The 21,003-nt window shown below is 37.9% G+C and overlaps 2 protein-coding genes across 17 annotated transcripts in view; one reads left to right on the plus strand and one right to left on the minus strand.

The window, feature by feature from the left end:
• Positions 1 to 21,003, minus strand: part of MED12L (mediator complex subunit 12L) — a 361,057-nt gene that overhangs the window by 29,752 nt on the left and 310,302 nt on the right. For 14 of the 16 annotated variants that reach the window (XM_034664576.1, XM_034664493.1, XM_034664507.1 and 11 more), the window contains 8 exons: positions 20,846 to 20,957; positions 18,554 to 18,643; positions 17,378 to 17,487; positions 17,047 to 17,182; positions 16,062 to 16,223; positions 13,657 to 14,019; positions 11,658 to 11,814; positions 8,595 to 8,800 (listed from right to left, as the gene is read on the minus strand). In XM_034664576.1, the coding sequence (XP_034520467.1) occupies positions 8,595 to 8,800; positions 11,658 to 11,814; positions 13,657 to 14,019; positions 16,062 to 16,223; positions 17,047 to 17,182; positions 17,378 to 17,487; positions 18,554 to 18,643; positions 20,846 to 20,957 (1,336 nt within the window). The remainder of the gene's footprint in view (positions 1 to 8,594; positions 8,801 to 11,657; positions 11,815 to 13,656; positions 14,020 to 16,061; positions 16,224 to 17,046; positions 17,183 to 17,377; positions 17,488 to 18,553; positions 18,644 to 20,845; positions 20,958 to 21,003) is intronic. The other 2 variants (XM_034664531.1, XM_034664565.1) reach the window with 2 other exon arrangements.
• Positions 16,470 to 21,003, plus strand: part of P2RY12 (purinergic receptor P2Y12) — a 44,871-nt gene continuing 40,337 nt past the window's right edge. The window contains exon 1 of the mRNA XM_002916347.4: positions 16,470 to 16,571. The gene's annotated coding sequence lies outside the window, so the exon portion shown is untranslated. The remainder of the gene's footprint in view (positions 16,572 to 21,003) is intronic.

Consider the following 21,003-nt stretch of genomic DNA (forward strand, 5'->3'; position numbering starts at 1 on the left):
ACTTTAAATACTTGATAAACATTTGGTCTTTAAAAAAAAAAAAGCAAAATCATTGATTGATGCAAATTCTATTTTATCCAAATTACATCATCATCTAAACAAAATGCCCAACAGCAAACATAAGCTATTTCCAAAATACTTTTTAATTTGATAAAGTTTACTTCAAATTTTTAAATAAAAACCTCACCTGCTCTCTGTACACCACAAAGTGTCAAGAAAATTTGATAGAAAAGTTGATTCTTTTCAGAAGTCTCCAAACTTTGAATAACTTTTAAAGAAATTGCCTACATAGCAAGTATTTAATAATCTAAATATTTTCAAAGCTTGAGTGTGTAATTACGGACATTTTCACCAACGTACAGAAAATGTTACCCATTAAAATTGGCAGTGAAACAAGTTGACTTACATTCACATCTGAGATGTGTGCTCTTTTTTATTCTAATGCTTCTTGGGTTTATGTTGTGGGCTGGCTACCTGATACAGAAACCTATAGGTAATTTAATGCAAAACATGCATTCTTAGCTAGCCCAGGCAAAGCAGTAGAGGTGAAGTCTTAGGACATGCACGCACAAGACCTATGCTCAAAAAAAAAATCTTCTCCGTCCCGGAAAGAAAATAGAGATGATGCGTTCTGTTGAGAATTTCAGAATAGCCAGTGAGTGGGATGTGATGAGAAGGGCGTATTTCATAACCACAGTTTGCGTTATCTTGCACTGGCCTATGAATCAGCATGCCATGCGTTCCTCTGCTAATGATGTGAATTACCACAAAGGGAAGCAAGAGCTCGGGAACAGATGGGTTCAAAACTGGAACTGAGATGAAGGTGCAGGAACTGGTCTACGTTCCCAAGCCCAGGCCATGAATGTCCATTGGTTTCTATACCGTACACATAAATGATGAAAATCATGAGGCAATCAAAGGGAAAAACTTTCAGAAATAAATCCCATGATACGAACATGATCGATGCATTCATGATTCTGTGTTACAGTCTCAAACATAAACCAAGTGAGTAAAAGTGAAATGAAGACTATAAGTTTTCCCAGCTATAGAAGAATAACCCGCTTCTCACTTTGATGTTCAAAGAGTAATGCTATAAAAATTTACTTAAAAAACAAAAAGCCAGAAAAAGGAATGACAGCAGGGGTGTTACCATTATGTTGTCAAAGTCTTCCAGAAGGGAGACAGCAGAGTTACAGAAGTCCTACAGAAAGGGGACAGCAAGAAAACGGCAGACAATACAGATAAGATTTTTTTAGCCTAATGATGTGGGTAGCCACAATACACATGAAATAGTTCATTTTAAAACAATGTTTCAGGGAGTCACGACTTAAAAACCCAGGCCCTACAAAGGCTTTATAGTTCATACACCAAATGACATCACTAAAGACTGGACATATATGGTAATATTCATATAATAGGAGAGCAGAACCCAGAGGTTAAACAGTGACACAGAAGAAACTAGAAGGTTATCAGACAGACACTTGCTGTAACTAAGGGGTGCTGGGACTCCACTGGGAGCAACAGGGTGTCAGAGTCCTTCATAGCCTGCAGCCAGCAGGACAGCTCAGGACATGTGGGTCACATTAAACACACAAGACATTAAGCGAACAAGTCAGTGGTTCATATATTGTTGGAGGATATATAATTAGATAGCTCCATCCTAAGTGCAAATGAAAACCGGGCATTGGGTTAAATGCACATTCAATCAACCAAAACAGACAACAAATCATTACAGGGCCACCCAGTGTTTACACACTGACAGGGAATCTGATTTAGAAAAAGTTAACTAGATGCTTGGGGAAAATTTCTCTTTCTCAGGTAAATAATTCACTTGTTTGATCATTTTTATAAACGGATCCCAAGTGACATTTTGTCTGAGATGTTAAAAATTTTCTTCCCGCTGAGTTTTAGAGATAGAGAGCTAAGGCAAAGGACTATCACCCCTAATAGAAAAAGTATTTTATTATACTAAGGACTAAAGATTATAGGAAGAATTTCCTAAGGAAATATATTTTCTCACTATTTTAGGTGTAAGTATATAATTCATCCCATCTGTACATTTGTATTTGGATCTGACAACTATCTTTCTATTAGCTGTCCACTCCCAACAACCCTCACTCTTCTCTCCTCTCTCCCAAAAATCAAGCTGCATACATTCTTTTCTAGACTTTAGGTGCCTAATTATAATTTCACCAAATTAAATGAAAATCTTTTTCAACATTCAAATAGCAGAGAAATGCCAATTATTAATAAGTAAAGCACCAACTTCCCTGGACACATGGGTTTCCATCCAAGGAACAAAACGATAGGGTTCAGGACATATTTACTAGTTCAGGGGTTTTCTCCCAAGCTCATTTTTGTCATTCAGATGTATTTAAATTTTATTATCTAAGTGAATGCATTAGGGGTAACTGTCAAAACTCAAGATGTGTTTCAATATGGCTATTGTGCTTACCTTCAGCAAATAAGAACAAAATTATTGTGAAATACACTCAAATTATACTATCAGGGAAATTACAGAAGGGAAACCTTGAATAGTTAATAAAAGTTATAAAAGAAGCTTAAATTCACAGGTAACTGGGAAATAGAAATTAAAATGTCCTAATACTGTTTCAACTGCTCTGAATGAGAAAATTATGATCTGACAATATCAAGTGTTGGTGGGGATGTGAAGAAAGGAAAAAAGTCATTTACAACTGAGGGGAATCACCACCACTTTGGAAATCTAATCAGCATCTCCACTTCCAAGTACACACCCTACCTAATTCTCTGCATATGTACAGAAGAAACATACAAATGTGTTGCCTGTAGCATTGTTAAAAGTAAGAAAAAATTGGAAATAAATGATCAACAGGAGAATGGATAAATATCATGCTAATATTCATAATGGACTAGCATCAACTAAGACAAATGAATAAAACATGTAAGAAAGTAGATATAATTCAAAATTGGTCAAAATAAAAAAGCTGCAAGACAATGCAATACATGTGTGAGACCATTACATTGTTTCAAATCCAAAATTAATACTATATGTTTATGTTAATGGTTGCAAAAATATGTAGTAAAAGTATAAAAAACATTCTTAATAAAGAAAAACACTAAATTCATGACAGTGATTACCTCTTTATAGGAAAGAAGGGAAACGAGAGTAGACACACTGTTATGTTTTATTTTTTAAATGACCTAGAGCAAATATGGCAGAACATTATTATTCAGTGAAGCTAGGTAGTAAGTCCATTAGTGTTTGTTGTATTTTCTATTCTTCTCTGTATGTTTGAAATACACCTCCACAGAGTGAGGGAGGGAGAGAACAAAGGAAGGAAACAGGTATTTCAAGGTGACGCTCCATCCCTAGGGTAAGAGATGAATTATCAAAGGGTAGCCGCTCAACTTAAATGGGTTTCATCAATCCAAGAGGCATGTTTTCAGGATGTTACAGATTTACTTTTGCTAGGGAGCTAACTACTCTGGGAGGCTCTGACTCAGTCATTGTTCTTTCATTAAGTTATCTAATTCCTTCATTTAGATACAGAATGGTAGCACCTGTCCCGTGGTTAATAACCTAATGTTCTTACAAGTAACCACCAGCTATTACCGGGCACATCATTTCCCTCCTCTGTCAGGAATCTTTTCTTTAATGTCATCAATATCCATATGATTATCTGTAGCCTATAACAAATTGCATTCTTCCAAATTTGTCTCAGCCAAATTTAAGCTAAACACATTGTCTTTCTTTGGACTATTAAACTGGCTAGCATTGATTACTACGAAGAACAGCAAAATGATTTTTTGCACTGAAAGGGGGAAATTAGGATAGAGCTATACCATAAAACAAGACAAACAATTAAGTCCTTTTCTTGGATCAAAACTTAAAAGATTCCGTCCAAAAGCCCCCTCCCTAGAAAACTGATATGGGGGTGTGTGCGTGTGTGCGCGTGTGTGTGTGCGTGTGTGTGCACGCACGGGGGGGGGTGGGCGGGGCTGATGAAGGATGTTCCTTCTGAATAAGAAAAATATTGGATGTAAGAGGACTGGAAAACAATTTAAGCAGCATTTTGCATTATTTTCACCAAAATTCTGTATTTTGTAATGATTCTCATAGGATTTGCAGAAGATATAGTGATATTTTTAATACTGAAATTGTTATCAGCCCCTCTCAAGTTTATATTATAGAATTTAGACAGTAAAAATACACTGCTTCAAGAAACCAAAATGGCTATTAGGAAAACTAAACAAACTAAACAACATTCCTTCTTACTGGCGTCTTCTATGGGCAGCCACTGAGCACCAGTCTTATTAGGGACAATTAATATAATGACAGAAGTAAAGCATTTGAAGTGTTTTTCTTCTCTTTCGATCCTTAACATATTTAAGAAAATAAAGATCATTTTTATGGGATAGAGATTTCCTTTGAAATAATACATTCATGACACTATTAAAACATTAACAACAAGGATGACAGCTAACATCTTTTGAGCACTTACTATGAGCCAGCCACTGTTATAAGGGCTGTTATGTGTATTAAAACATTAATTTCACAAGAACCCTATAAAGTAAATATTGCATTAGCTCCATTTTATAGATGAGGCTTTGAGGCACAGAAAGGTGACATATTTGCTACAGTGAGCCCCCTTTAAATAAGGGACATTCTGTAAGGAATGGAGAGTGACCATTTTTACTTTCCTGGGTAAAGAGTGTACTAAAAAGAATGAAAACAAGTTTCCTTCCTTATGCGTACCGGTACGTACTAGAGCTGTAAGAAAGCACACTCAATTATAACCGTTGCACCAAATAATTTGATTAAAAATACTTAACAGTATCCATGCTATTTAGCATCTGTTTTCTAGACACTACACCAATGTCTTAATACATTCTTTAGGAAATACAAGAAGGTCCATAACAGAAAATCCCATGACCGCCTAAAGCAGATGTTCAGTCTCTGCTGTGGACACAGAGTTATTTTATAATAATATTGGAGTTTTCATTGTGCACTATCTAAGGCTAGATGATTCCTACGTACATCAGCTTCTTTCCATTAAGGTGGAAAGAGGCTAAGGGGATTCTTCTGTACGGTCCGAGACATATCCAGAATCCAGGAATTTATGTCCTCCCTGCCCCATCTAGGTTTTCAAAAGAACCATAGCAGAGGTCACTTCTGGAAGCAGTTTCTGGAAGCACTCAGGACGGTTAAGATGAATTTGTGGATAAAAATCAGACTGCTAAGGCTTGAGGCTACTAGGAAGCTCTAAGCTCCTGGAAATAGTTTTTCAAAACATGCATTCATTTGAAAACCTTTCATAAATTCCTACCCTCTGCTCACTAGATGCAAAGATAATACAGAGTATAAGATCTGTTGTCTGATCTTATCAGAAGAGGGGCTACCGGGGGTGGTTATTGGACAACTGGCCTAGGCAGGAGTCACATCTAAGGCTTGGAAAACTCATCAGTCTATAAAATAAGTATCTGCTAAACTTCCAAAAATCAGTGTTGAAGGTTAAGGTCAATGAAAATTATCTAACACATTTGCTACATTTAAGAACATGGATTCTTATAATTAGAAAATTGCTAGGATAAAAAGAAAAATGATTTCTATTTCTTAAGAAAAAAAGACATGACAAGTTCTTACATAGCTATAGAAAGTCACATTACATATAGGCATGTAACCTGAGAAAATGGTCCTGGCCAAAATCAGAATCAACATTTCTCTATCATTTCTTATCATGAAGGATATAGGTCAGTACTTAGAAGAAAAACAACTGCAACCAGAACCATATATTAAAACAACTTATCAATATCACTTATATTCCATATAATCTTGCCTTTATTCCAGTTAAAGGATTACCACAAGGAGAATTTTTTCCTCCACAATACCTTATTTAGCTAGATTCCATGTATATTAATCGTTTGTATATGAGAGGAAAGGAGCTAACATTTCCGCCAGACATCCTAGCTGCAGGCACTCTGGCAAATGCTACATATGACCTCACTGACCTCACTGACCTAGGTGGGACCATTCGACCATCTCGCTGCACCATGCATGTATTTTGCTTCCCTCAAGTATCCAACACCTAAAGAATGGTGAGAGGAGAAAAAAAAAAAAAAAGTCTGTTTCTGAAAGCCCATCAGAAACAAAAAAACAAGTTTCAACGAACTGTTAAAAAAAAATATGGGGGGAGAAGAAGGTAAATATTTTACAATCACTGTTACAAAGTTGTGTTTTTACTGCTTGAAGAAGGAATTCCTGACTTCGAAAGAAAGGAAAGGAAAGGAAAGGAAAGGAAAGGAAAGGAAAGGAAAGGAAAGGAAAGGAAAGGAGAAGGGGTGGGGGGGAGGAAGAGAGAGAGAGAAAGAAAAGACAAATATGAGAAGAAAAGAAAAAGGAAAGAAACAGAGCTGGCAGAAAGAATCAGAAAAAGAGCCAACTATTTGTTAATTCTTATTCGTACAAGCAATACAACTTTAAGTGGTATAAAAGAATAGTCAGGTATTTTTGAGAGTTTTGAGGAAAAATGTAGAAGTAATGGGGACGTCCAGGTATGTTTTAGGTCATAAGCTTGACTTCTCTGCAAATATGCATGAATCTTTGATTATATGTAGGTTATTCTATTCCGTTTCTTTTTTTAAAAAATGTGCCTTAGAGGAAATTGCTTGTCATGACTTATAACAGAAGTGAAGCTTGAGGAAAAGCATGTTTACCTATAAATAGCCCAGAGAGTTCTGCCCCCATGCTATTCCTTAGAGCAATTCAAAATTGAACTTAGCAGTAATAGTCTGAAAGTGGGCTATTAATAAGACAAATTATACCCTGTGATAAAAAGGTAGATAAGAAGAAATAAACTTAGTGGAAGATAAATTTTATCTTAGTTCTCAATTACTTTAAAAGGGAGCTGAATTCATTCTGTCAGGATGGTTACTCAACTTACAGCAAGCTTTTTTTAATCTTGACAAGATTCAAAACGGTAATAACTATTTTTGCTCATCCTCAAGAATAGCTAAAATCCCACTGAGTTTTTTAAATGGCACCAAACATGCTGCTTATTTAAGCAAAATAAGTATTTCTTAGTATTTCAATCAAAATCCTTATCATTTCTGTGTAAGAAGCAACGTAGGCCCATCTTACCTGACACCCAGAGAGAGTGTAAGCAATTGCTAGAGGTCAGGGAGGGACAAACATGCAGTGACTGTTGGTCGCATTCTCGTACAGTTGACCTATTTCCACTCTCCTGTCCTTCTTATAATGCAGGTAAAAACAAGAGCCATTTTTAAGAATGTATAACTAACCATCCAACCTCCTGCCGCCCCAAATCACTAAGTGGACTGAATGCAAAAGTGCCATAGGTTACACAATGGAGATATGCCTAGAAAGCTACCCAAAATATAAAGGATATTTTTAAAAGCATTAAGATTTCTTGCTAATTTCAAAGTTTTATGGTTTTTCTTAGAGCAAGATACACCTGTGGATTGGCTACTTCCTTTGAGGTTCAAAAAAGTATCCTAAATCCCAGGTTGTTGTGGGACCTAAGCTAACTAATACATTTAAAGCACTTAGAAATGTTTTGGGGGGGGGGCACCTGGGTGGCTCAGATGGTTAAGTGTCTGCCTTCAGGTCAGGTCATGATCCCCAGGTCCTGGGACTGAGTCCCACATGGGGCTCCGGGCTCAGCGAGGAGTCTGCTTCTCCCTCTCCCTCTGCCTCTCCCCCCTGCTCATGCTCACTCTCTGTCTCTCTCTCAAAAAGAATAAACAAAATCTTTTTTTTAAAAATGTTTTGGCAAATAGTAAGTGCTCTATTAGTGTTAGCTGCTATTATTATCATCCTCCTCATCTTCATTAAAATAGTGCATTTTTTAGAAAAATTGGAAAGTACAGAAAGTATATAGAAATGGAGGGAGGGTCCCAATCTCACCTCCTCTTTTTCTATTTTATTTATTGTACAGATCTGTGGGCTTCATGAGCCTATAGTAAGCTGCGTAGGATCCCCACCATTGTTTTGTTGAACAATCACTGTCATCTCAAAAGTTAAAGAAAATTGAGTTAGAGGGCATAAAAATAGCAATGATATAAATCAAGAATGAAACTGAAGATATCCACACATTGACTATTATTTGTAATATATTATTTGCTATAGACCTTATTTAAGTACATCCTGAAAATAGAGTCTATGCAGAGCATTGTAGGGAGAAACCTAAGAAACAACAGGACCTTAGAAATAAAACCTCAGAGTGATCAATCTAGTAATAAATGGAAGTATGAGCTAAAGGGAGTACAGAATATGGTGGTAATTATAAGGAATGAGTGCTCAGTTAGGGTCACTACAGGGAAAAAGACCTGCTGATTCTCAGGGGCTAGAGAGCCATTAGCTCTTCTTGCTTTAAGGTGTACTTTTAACGCACTTAAGATACTTCAAGTTCTTATTTGATCAACGGTAACGGTAAAATACACGAGAGGGATAAACCCGTAGCAGAGTTACACCTGCACTCACAGGAGATTTCAGGGATACACGGGCAGGAAGAACACGCCCCGTGCCCCACTCTCCTCCCTAGCGAGAGGCGCTAACAGAAAGCAGAGGGCTCCGTTGCCGGATCCGGACAAACCTGTTGGAACGGTCGAGCCTGGGCTTGCCTGAGAAGCCGCTGCTGCTGCTGCAGGACCTTCATCTGTATCAGCTGCTGCTGGGAGGTGATGGCGTGCAGCGGGGGCGGCTGCATCATGGCGCCCGAGCGCCGCTGCAGCATGTTGGACAGAGCTTGCTTGGTATTGGTGGGGACGAAGGAGCCCGTGGGGTCCAGTCTGGAGCCACCTACAAAAGCAACCAGAAAGATGGGCTCTCTATGCACGTTAACGCAACAGGTCTTCCTTATTATATTAAAACACAGAAACCTTACCTTCTAAGCCTCACTTTAGGTGCAAATGGAAAATAAGACCCGCCACACACCATACAGATATTAAAGACATGTTGAGAACTGCATAATTCCTAAAGGATGGGGACAGTGAAGTAGGAGTGAATTACAGTATTTCAGTGATATCACGGAGGCCCCACTTCGGTTGATCCGCTGAAATGCCTGAAACGGACTTGAGGACATGATTTTAGAATCACGTGGGTTTGAAATCATGCAAGGCCCTCGGGAACACGTTACCTGCATAAAGTGTACTGCTTTCCTGGCATATTTGTCCAAGTGTCCTAAGCCAGTCATAGAAACTCTTCTGTCATTTTAAACAAATTTGAAGCTCATGATATTTAAGTTTCTTTACCATGGCAAAATAAAAATGCCTCTTTCGTCGTACAGTGACATGAAAATACTTTCAAAACTTGAAAGGCTTGGAAACTTCAAATACCATGACTCAAAAGACAAAACACATCTTCTTGAAGGCTTGAAATCAAACAGGAAAAGTTGATTATAGTGATGCCTGAGAAACCAAAGGAAATCCTTAACATATTTGCATAGATAATTTGTCAAATGCCTTTAAGAGTTTGGAGGGAAAAATTTTCAATATTTGTTGGCTTCAAATGAGGTGTCAATCACTCATTTACAAGATAGTTTAATATATGTGTTAAGAAATCCTCTATATAAATATAATTATCTCACAAAAGATGTTTTATCTTTTTTTTAAGTAAGTTTTACGGTGGGAACAAACATTTTAAAGCTGAAAACCCACATTCTCTTAAAGGCTCAAAACCACAACCAGCAATGTGATTTATGAAATTATTCAGCAGGATTTAAAGAACATTGGGAAAAAAGAGGAAAGTCAATTTAAGTAACATATGGCAAGGTAACTTTTGTTGGAAGCAAGAACTGGAACTATACTAATACATAAAAACTTAATGGACTATTTTATAGATAAAGGAGATCCTTTCTAAGGATTAGGCCACAGTCCACTTTAAGTTTCCTAACTTTTTTTATAATATTGTACCTTTGAGCCAACTAAAGAAATATAGTAAGTATCCCTGAAGCCTTCTGCACATTCTTACCTAATTACATTCCTCACCTTCTCTCACCAAATGCTATTCTGAATATGGTGTTTAATATTCCCAAATATTTCCTTATAACAGTGTGTATACACGAAAAAGAAAGTGTAGAGAGGTAGGTAGGTGGGTGGGTGGGTGTGTGCGCACACGTGTGTTGAGGGGACATACTGCTTTGCATTTTAACTATATAAGAATGAAAGCATACTGTACACTCTTCATCTTCATAGGATTCATATTTTTACAAAAATCAATTCAACAAAAAAATCCCTATAAATGCTTATTTTCTTTAACATTTTTTCTTACATGTCATCGTACTTAAAACTTATCCAATACCTAAACTTCCTTAACTTTAAACATCTTTTATAGTATTCTAGGGAAAGAAAGTATAGGTCTTTATAAAATACTTAGCCTTCAATTCGTACTGAATTGGTGTTTAAAAATGCTAAAAAATTTTGGAACTGAAAAGAGAAAGTCAAATGGGAAAATGATTGTATATTATTTTCCACATCTGTCATTGTCTAGTTTACTCTCTTGTAGTCCACATTATTAATTCATTCAGCAACCTATTTTTAAGAGCTTACTAAAAGTCAGAGGTTGCTCTAAGTTCTGAGGACACTACAGTGAATGAAACAGAAAACATACCTGCCCCATTGTGGGAAAGCTGGATAATAAACCAGTAAGTGAGTTAAATATATAGCATATAACCAAGTGCTAATCTATGGAGAAACAGAAAGGAGAGGGGAACAGGGTGCAGGGAAGGGGTGTGGCTTGCCATTTATAAAAGAAGGTGGTCAGTGGAAGCCCACTGAGAAAATGGTATCTGACCAAGCCCAAAGGAAGGAGGCAGTGAGCCATGAAAAATATCTAAGGGTAAGCACTCCAGGCATGGAGGGCCGGCAGGTGCAAAAACCCTGAGGTGGAATATGTTAAGATCATTTGTTGAACATGTCTGCTGGGTTAGGCCATCTTCTAAGTGCTACATTTTTAAAAATTTAAATTATAAACACACACATATACATAGTTGTATGTGTGTGCATGTATAATATAACCCTTATTTCACCAAAGAAGAATGAACGTTTTTACTCATTTTGTATACTGCAGTATCCTATCACCCAAAACAGAGTGTGGAACATTATGAAGTTCAATACATTTTGTTGAATAAATAATTGAATCACATAAAAAAATAATGATACTGTGCAATATTGTCTAATTTTTAAAAACACTGATAAGAATATATCTGACAAAAACATACAAATTTCACAGCATACAACTTTTATCAACTTTATGTCTGATACTGCAAATTTTCATCAGTGGCTAATTTCCTTCTAACACTGAATGAAAACTCCCAACTCAGAACATAACCTAGTAATTAAAACTGTATTTTAACACTTGAGAAACGCTCCCGAATTGGCCACATATTGAATCACTGTATGCTCAGGTATTATTTGATTCTTACAATCAGAATACATTCGTGTATGTGACAATCAAAACTAGATTAAGAGAAACATTAAAAAACCCTTATTTTAGAAGAAGAAAAAACACTTCAAGTGTAAAGGATTACAGAAATGTCAACTGAGTACTCCGTTCTTGTCAATTCCACGTTTTGTGAAGATTTCAGGTTAAAAGTAAAGAAAACCCCAAGCTACTTCACATCTCAAGAGTGACCCGGCCACACTCTCTCTTCACATACCTGGAGCAAGTGATTGGTTCTGAAGGAAAAAACCCGGCTGCTGGGGCTGCCCCATGAGGTTGTAGCCCCACAAGGTGGACTGCGGGTGGTGCAACATCTGGGAGGAAATGGGTGAGTAGTTAGGAGGCACTCGGTATATGTTGCTCTGTGGATACTCCTTCAACATAAAGTTTGGGGGGAAAAAAAAGTTACTTAACTCCACAAACTATACAGATAATGAATACACATCCTTCTTATCACATTACTTGAGCCAGCTCCGATCCCAGTGGATAGGGCTGTTTTCTAGAGGGGAAGATGGAAGGCAAGAACGTCAGCATGCTCTCTGCAAAACACTCATTTGAGTGATACCTTTTGACTTAAGAAGTACGTGGCTTCAGTGGAGGGAAGATGGAAAAGGATCACTTCTGAAGTTTGTTTTTAAAAAACTAAAAGCACATCAATACTGACTGCTGCCCACAACTGAAAGCACATCTTTAGATGTGCTAAGTCTCTGGGGATTGTTTCATCTTAGGTCACCATAGGAAGCTTTCCTGAAATGTTGGGTCCGGATGAGAATGAGGCCAGAAAGACCTACAATACTTCAGGACCAATCCCTGGCCGAGACAGTACCTTATTTTCAATTTTCAAGGCAGCAACCTAAAGACATAGACTCGCCACCATCTGCCTGCACCCCACTCCTCCCACCCAGGCTTCACCTTCCTTATAAGAGATGCAAAGTCTTTAAGGTTCATACCCAGATGTCTCAATTCCCCTGCCACCCCCCGCCTCCCTTCTCTTAGTCTAGCCAAAAAGGATCAAGGAAAAACAAAACCTCGGATCCCTGAAATATAACCCACTGGGTAGGGGCAGTTACAGGAGTAGTGTAGAAGGGACATTACCAGGACTCACTTGGGAAATGAGAGAAGTTTTAGGGCTTTTGTATCTGAAAAGAACAGAAACCTATCCATGTGTACTGATGGGCTAGGAGAGTCCAGATTTTAGGGAGTGGCGGCCTGGACCTTATTGAGCACCTCCTTCAAGACAAAGGAATATTGGTAGGAAGACTATATGGAAAGAGGACACTGCCATTCAAGTGGTATCCAAAAGTGACAGTGGTCTTTTCTAGAAAAATAATAATCACCAAGCTATCAGCTAGGAAAAGATATGTTTTGGTTCTCATAGGTAAATAATAATAATGAGAAATGACATCTGACCACTAAATTGTGACTATTTCTTCCATTGTACAAGAATACACTGGAATTTTATACAAAACTGTCTTGAATTCTCTCTCAAGTATTTTCCAGGTGAATTTAAATGTAAAGATATTTTTTACATATTAATTCTATAAATGCTATAAAATTATTTCCAAATTACCATATCATAGATTTCTGCTGTTTTCAAGAAAACGTTGGTATAGGTAGGGAAGGCTAATAGGAAAAAAAGAAGTGAAACTTTTAAGAATTGTGTTTATCTTTTATAGTCTGAAAGCATGCGAAAGAAGTAAAATATACAGGAGAATAAGATGCAATGGTAAAATATGAAACCTCAGAAACATCCTACTGGATGTATTAGATGGAATGTTAGCTAGGGAAATGCAAATAGTTTTTCACATTAATTTACTACAGGTGTCAACTGCTCAAAATACAATAAATATTTTAGACATGAGAAAATAAAAATATGTAAGAAGATGAGAACTTAGGGTTCTAAGAAATTCAAGTTTCAAATGTGAGAAATTATGAGGCACTGAAATATTAATTAAAGATTATTCACAAGGGAAAAGAAGCCGAAAATTAAAGCAATGAACAGTAGAGGAGGAAAAATCAGAAGCTATAATCCTGTCGTCTGTGATAAGTCACTGTTCATGTGTCATTCTATTGATTAAGACAGAGTTTTGTTAGGATTACAACTATGACAATAAGGCTTCTGATGCTCTTCCTGTTGCTAGGGACAGACTCTGGGCATGACCGAATCTCCCACTAGGTGTTAATGGGCCAAAGACCTCCAGACTTCCCTTACTCACATCAACTCTTGAGCTTGATTTCGTCTTGCGCTTCCTTCCCTTTGTTTTCTTCTCCTCGTCTATTGCGGTTTTTCCCTGATCTGACAGCTCAGCTGATTTCCTCTCTGGTTCCTGAGAGACGGGAGATGTGGGCTCTTCCTCTTCCTCCTCGGGAGGCAGGGGCAGTGGCTCGAGGTAGTAACTTCGGGGCTTGGGCATGGGGTGTGTGTGATACAGCAGCAGGTGATGCTGTTCCTCGTACTTGATCACCTTTCGGTCCACTCGGACGGTCCCGAACCAGGCCCAGGACAGAGGAGCTGGGTTCTTCTGACCCTCAAACAAATCCCACGGGGACACCTTCTGCTTTGTAGAGACCTGAAGACCCTGTGGTTGAGATAATGCTCTATGACCTCATGTTGAGATCTTTTCCTGACTCAGAGGCCAAGCTTGCTTAAGACGTGGATGCAGAGAACATTCTGACTGGTGGTGAGGCTTAGATTGCCCTAGCATACAGCAGACAGGTAAATGCACTGGTTCAGGGCTACACAGCTCGATCACTGGAGAGCTACAGCTAGAATTCAGACCTTTAGGTTCAATTCTGCGGTTCTTTAGACCATATAATACTCTGTTCAGGCTACACCACCAGATGGTTCAGTTTATTTTACTATAAATTGGTATTTTTCACTTAGGCTTTTTTTGTTTTCTTTTTAGGAAAAAAAACTTTTTGAAATGTACTGCAATGTTGATCTTACCTTTTATTAAATTACCATAAATTATAATCTTTTGGAATCTATTTTGTTTTTTTTTTTTTAAATTTTATTGTTTTTAAGATAAAACAAAATGTCAGACTCAAGTTATAGTCAACCTCTAATTGGGCTCAAATTAACTTCAATCCAAACATGTACGGACTTGAATCAGTACAGGAATCTTTCACGTACTTAATAAGCCAATTTCTGAATAGTTAAGGAATATTACTACAGAAGTAACTTGTACCAACAGGTACAAATAAAGTCCTTTAATTTAAACTTATCTCTACTGAGTTTAGAAGAGGAAATGTTACTCTGTTTCTGAAAATAAAGGTTTCTGACTTTTAACATTAGCTGGTGATGTCTCTTGGTACTTTGCCTGGCATACCAACTTGAAAATACTGTTGCTCAGAATGACCCCAAAAACAACTACTCAGGCATTCCATAAGCTATGAATGCTCCTGTTGATATCTACACAACTCTTCCATGGATGGATTTATCCAAAATCAAGGCTCATTTACCCTGTATAAATTGACTGCTCATACTGTCGAGCTTACACCTTTTTCCTAGGTGCAAAGACCATATAAGCAAATGGTTTCTAGATGTCTCATCACTAGAGAGCCCAATGACACTGTAAACTCAACCTGCCCATAATGCTAGCTTTTTCTGTCTCCACAATCACACTGGTAAAAGTACTCGGGTTACTCTGAATTAATGCAGCATTGTGTTTCTCCTAAGAGCCACATTCTTCCATAACTTTGCGAAAAACTCTTCCATTGCCCTGTATCACACTCTTCCCCACTTACCAACTAACTCTTAATCCTTCAAAATAATTCAAGTGTCAATTTTTAGGGGGACCCTATTCTGACTACCTGAGGGTGATGGCTTCTTCTCGGGGTCTCCTAACACTTTGTACCATAACACAAATCTCACCACACTGTGATTGTCTGTCTACTTCTGCTTAGGGTAAGAGTTCTGTCTTTCATCTCTGTGGTTGCTCAATGTTCACTGAAAGAATAACCACTCTTCTCGTATTTAAGGGAACCTTGTTTAATAGCCTATATAAAATAAGTGTTTATTGAAATATTGTTTAACTGATGAGAAAATTAAGTACCTTCACCCTAAAAATATTTTTTACTCAAAATAGTTTACTACATGAAGACTTTATCAATCAAAATTTTCTTATCTAAACATACTGTTTCCGACTCTGAAGTAAAATCAGACCTGGTCTTTGCCTTCTTTTATTTTTACAATACATTTTTTAAAAAACATTTTATTTATTTATTTGAGAGCACGTGCGCACACGCGAGTGAGTGGTCAGAGGGAGAGAGAAGTACACTCCTCACTGAACAGAGAGGCAGGAGCTGGGCTGGATCCCAGGACCCTCAGGATCCTGGGATCATGATCTGAGCTGAAGGCAGATGCTTGACCGACTGAGCCACCCAGGGTGGCCCTTAACAATACATTTTTACTTAGTTTTCCTTCAGCAGGCTTCAGAAATTCACTTAAATCCACGTAAAGTTTTAAATGAATATCTATATAATAATGCCAATGACCATTATATTTAAATGACAAGAACGTGCTTTAAAAAAAAAATGAAGAAACTGTTAAATTGAGGTGTTTCAGATACCCTATAGGAAGACAGGAAAATATATACAAGAAACAAACATTTACTCTTGCCTGTTTTTTATCTATAGAGTCGAATCCAGCAATTTTGTTTCCCTTTGTGTCAATCAAGGAACCCATAGGTTCGCAAGTGATAACATCACATGTCTGTTTTGGCAAAGGTAGCAACTGTCGAACTTTGTCAATACTTTCTGATCTCTTGTCTCCTAGCTCTTTCTAAAAAAAACAAACAAACAAAAAAACAAAAACAGATAGAGAAGTGGGACAGAAATTACAACGAAGGCAAAAGTTGGTGAGAAGGAAGTTTCCCTATGAAACATTTCCTTTTTTATAGCCAGAATGTTCTTTAACCTTGAGCATGGCCTATGATGCAGCTTTCAATCAGAGTAGTGAGTATGTTTCATTTCTTCTATTTAAGTAGAAAATAGAACACATACAATGGGACCCTGGTTACACAACAAACATCACAGTGCTGAAATGACAGAAATCCAGTGTAGTATTTGCCAGCAGAAGGCAGAAGCCGCAGCACAGAACACGTTCTCAAATCCAGGGTCAGGCCTCAAGGTAATCATTGGTTATTTTATTGATAAGGTTATTTTATTGATAAGGTTTACTGAGAAGATACACTGTTGTTGTTTTTCTGCACCGTTTACAGTTTATTTCAAAGACTGTATTATTGGTTGGTCAAATGAATTGGGTTTAGAAATATCAATGTAAATGGGTATTTTTCAATTACAGGGGCCAGTCCAAGAATGGATTTATGGGCATTTTTGTTATATATTTGATAATAGATTTCTAAAGTTTCTTAACAAGTTAAACACTTTGTGAATATAATTGTAAGAAATAACTTCAAGCTATACGCTTGTAACTTTTGAGTACTAGTAAGCTGAGGTAAAGCTAATAGCAAAATAACCACATAACACTAGCTGAATGCAATAAATAACATCTAACTTAACACAGTAAATTAAGATAAAATGCAGTAAATAGCTAATGCATAAACTATCTGAGCTCATAATATATAAGCAGGTCACAAACTTACTTTCAGTTTCTTTACTAAATTCATGTATGCACGTTTGTTCTCTTCAGATCCCCCTGGGGATGCATTTGATAGGTCTGAGGCTAACGTTCCATTGATTAAAACACCCAGCATGTCAAGAACTGTTGTGAACAATTCACTAAGAGAGAAAAAAAAAATATAATTATTTTCACTTTAAAGCAAAACCAAGACACTCTTAACTAATAGCGTTTTTATTTAGGGCACAGAACTCTTGATGGTAACTAAGAGACTAAGCTGTGACAGTTTGTCGTCAGCCTATCAAAGTTTCTACCATGCACATGTGCAGCATACTGAGTGTGAAGTAAGAACATACTTGTTAGTGTGCATGTCAACAGTTCCAGAAGTAATGATCTGGAGGAGGAGGAGGGCCCAGTCTGTCGTCCATTGGGTGCTCCTCTGCACAGTGTCAAACATTCCACCCACCTGGCACAAAAAAAAAATACAACAAAACATTAGTACAAAGAAAATACCGTCCCCATCACTTTATGTAGCCAATTTTGATTTAAAAAAAAAAACACAACAACTACAATAATAAGACGTTAGCTTATGGGTTATCATATTTTCTCTCTTACTAGCTACCTATTTGTCACTATTTCTTGGTTCCTTTAGCACAGGAATTTGGTCTTTCAAAAAAAAAAAAAAGGAGAGGGGGTGGGAGGAGAAAGGGAATCTGAGCATGGGCACATCATCAGTATGAATTAAATAATAGAAAAATTAACTTTCTTTTGCTCCTAATCTTTCACAATACCCAGTTTTGCAATATAACTTTCGTCCAATCTGAATAGGTCAAAACCAGGTAAGTTGATTATCTACAACTTTGTGTTGTTCAATTACTATTGAATCTAAGCCTGTTGTCAAACTGACACTTGGAAACATCCAGTAACACTGAAGACTGAGGAGCAGGAGGCCTGGCCCCCAGGTCTACTCATTCATGTGCAGGAATTAAGTTACGAACAACTGCCAAATATCAGGCAAGCCCTGTCTAGAGTAGCCTTCATTGAGGCTTATCGAATAGGAAAAGAAAAATTCAAAGACACGTGCAAAGTGTGGGAAATTTTATATGTCTGTATAGCCTCCCTGAATTTGTTTTTATGACCAATCTGATGGAAAGTTTGACAAAACTTCATCTTACGGCACATTTTTATATGGGTCTTTAAATGAGTATAATAAAAGCTAATTCATCTCAAAGCAGTAGCCTTCTCAGACCTACTCTTAGCACAAACTGAGAAGAAGGAGAGATTCCCTGGGGCAGGAGGTGCAGAAAGCAAACCAATGCCCAAAATACTTATGCCCTCTAGAAGTCAGACCAGACAGGAAGGTCAGCAGCAAGGAGGACAGACACGTGAGAGACAGGGAAGTTGTTAGAGCAAACAGTGGAAGGCCTCACACCTTGTAACGAAGAGCATGACCATAGAAGAAGTGGGAAGCTGGAGTTATTTTCACATTTAGATAAGCATAACGGAGGGAAAACACTAGAAATGCCCCTTACCAAATTTAGGCGAAGTTGCAACGCTTCATGCATCATCTGCCGGGCTTTTATGTCATCTTGGTATCGTTCTTCTCTCCAATTACTTAAAATCTAAATCAGCAAAAAGATGGAAGACCCCAAAACTTATTTTCCCTATTAAAATGGATCTTTTTCCTTAAAGTTATATTGAACTTCTTACTGACAGCCAAAAATAACTTCTTACTTTAACGAATTAATAAACAAAGCAAAATAAAATTTTAGCTTTCCTCCCCTTTTTCCATGCAGACGGAAATCTGGCTACTTCTTATTTATTGACTTTATAGGTTGAAGAAGAAAATTCTTATCTATTTACAATCCTGTTAGTAAGTCTTAGAAAATGCTTTAAAGGAAGATGAAGTTAAAGATAAGCAAACCAACAAAAAAGATTTTTTAAATATATTATTTCACTGGTCTTATAGAGATAAATATTGGATTAGACAGAACTACATTTTATATCTAGGGACCTTCTATGAACCCTAACAAACGTATTATTTTGATGTTTTATTGAAGGGGTGGGACTTGCTACCTTACACTCTTGCCTTCGTTGATACAGAATGTGTATACTATTTTGAAAAATATGACAACTTTGACATCAGTGGAGTGGTGGATTGTTCTACAAAGTGAGTTCTTTCAGTGATTCAGACTAATGTGAGCAAAGGGAAGGTTTGCTTAGGAAAGGCAAACCACAAGTGGGCAACACCCTAGAATCAGATGGCAAGGGCAAAGTCCCTCCCACCACTGCCATGCTCTGAAGTATGGTAACTACTAAGAATCATCTTATGAGTTAAAATGAGTCACAAGGGGAAGTAACGCTGCCTAACAGATGAGTTGTAAGTTTATGGCATGGTGAGAGGAGAGCATTTCTCAAACCTCATCAATAGAGTCCTCTCCCAAGTCTGACGTGAGGGTACAAGACAGTGAACACAAAGCTGCACCAGAGCTTTCATTCTAGCAACAGGACAAATAAAAATAAGTCAAATGTAATGAGTTGTATGAACCAGGGCAAGGGTTCAAAAATGACCACGGTCCTATTTTTGGAAAGTAATCAGGAGGGCCTCCATGAAGTGGTGACACGTGAGCACAGATCTGAAGAAGTGGGGGGAGGACCCTCTTATTATCTGGGAGGAAAGCCTTCCACATAAAGGGAAAAAACGATGCAAAGGCACTGCGATGAGAATCTGTTTGCCAAGTTAAAAGGATAGCAGGGCACCTGGGTGGCTCAGTCAGTTAAACATTTGACTCCATTTTGGCTCAGGTCATGATCTCAGGGTTGTGGGATGGAGCGCTGCCTTTGGCTCCATGCTCTGAGGAGTCTGCTTCTTTCCCTCTCTCCGTCCCTCTGCCCTTCCCCCCAATCATGCTAGCTTGCTCTCTAAAATATATAAATTAAAAAAAAAAAAAGGATAGCAATGGAGTCAGTGTGAAGAGTGGAGTGAGCAAGGCATCACTGGTAGGAAACAAGGCAGAAGTGGGAGCCAGTGCCCAATCATGTAGGCCTCTCTAAGCTCAGACTTTGCATTTTTATTCTAGGCACAGTAAGAAACATTGGAGAATCTTGGTCATCAGAGTAATATGTCATAGAAACGGAGGGCCACAGGAGAGTTCCATTTGGCTCTGTAGCAGGATAAAACATCCTACATGACCCATCTACCTTCTTGGCTCAATTCCACACTTTCCAATTTCTGGTTTCATCACCTGACTTCCCTGAAGTACACAGAATGCAAATGCCCCAAAGAGTGACCAGGAGAACTGTGGTTGGTGGAAAGCCAGAACTCAAATTCTTTGTAAACGAATCAATGCCTTCTGACTTTGAAATCAGTACTTTACACTCAACTGGCACTGGTTTGGCTCTGGCAGGAAAATAAAACTGAGTTTCTGAACCAAGAGAGCTCAAGCTGAGATCCTTCAGATAGGTGGGGGCCGGGCTGGCAAAGCTGGAGAGAGGGTCCGCTGCCTCAGCACCACGCCTGCAACACACATTACTCTAGGACCTCTCCCATGACGCAGGGTCAGGAGACGAGCAGATATGTCAAAGTGGTATGCAGTGTACAAAATATTACTTTCATAGGACACTGCATAATCACTGTTACAAAACTGTGAATCTTATGGTGCCTAGAATACCAGGTAGGGGAATACAGAATGGATTGTGTCTCCTCGCAGCTAATCAAAATATATTGTCATCTTATGAGTTTAATCTCAGTATTTGAAAGGAAAGCAAATTAATGCCATTAGAAAAATACTTGCCTGGCTTAATATTCTCATATTATACTTTACCTGATTAACTTGATTCTGAAGAGACGTCAGGAGGCCTTCCCGTTGTTCATCTTGTCCCTTAAGGCAGGTAAGGACCAGTGAGAGGAAAGGTTGTTGACTCAAAAGAGACATACTACAAAGGAAGTAGTAACAGCAGATCTCGTTAGAAAGGATGGATC

The sequence above is a fragment of the Ailuropoda melanoleuca genome, chromosome 1 (assembly GCF_002007445.2).
Source record: "Ailuropoda melanoleuca isolate Jingjing chromosome 1, ASM200744v2, whole genome shotgun sequence".
NCBI classification, from domain to species: domain Eukaryota; kingdom Metazoa; phylum Chordata; class Mammalia; order Carnivora; family Ursidae; genus Ailuropoda; species Ailuropoda melanoleuca.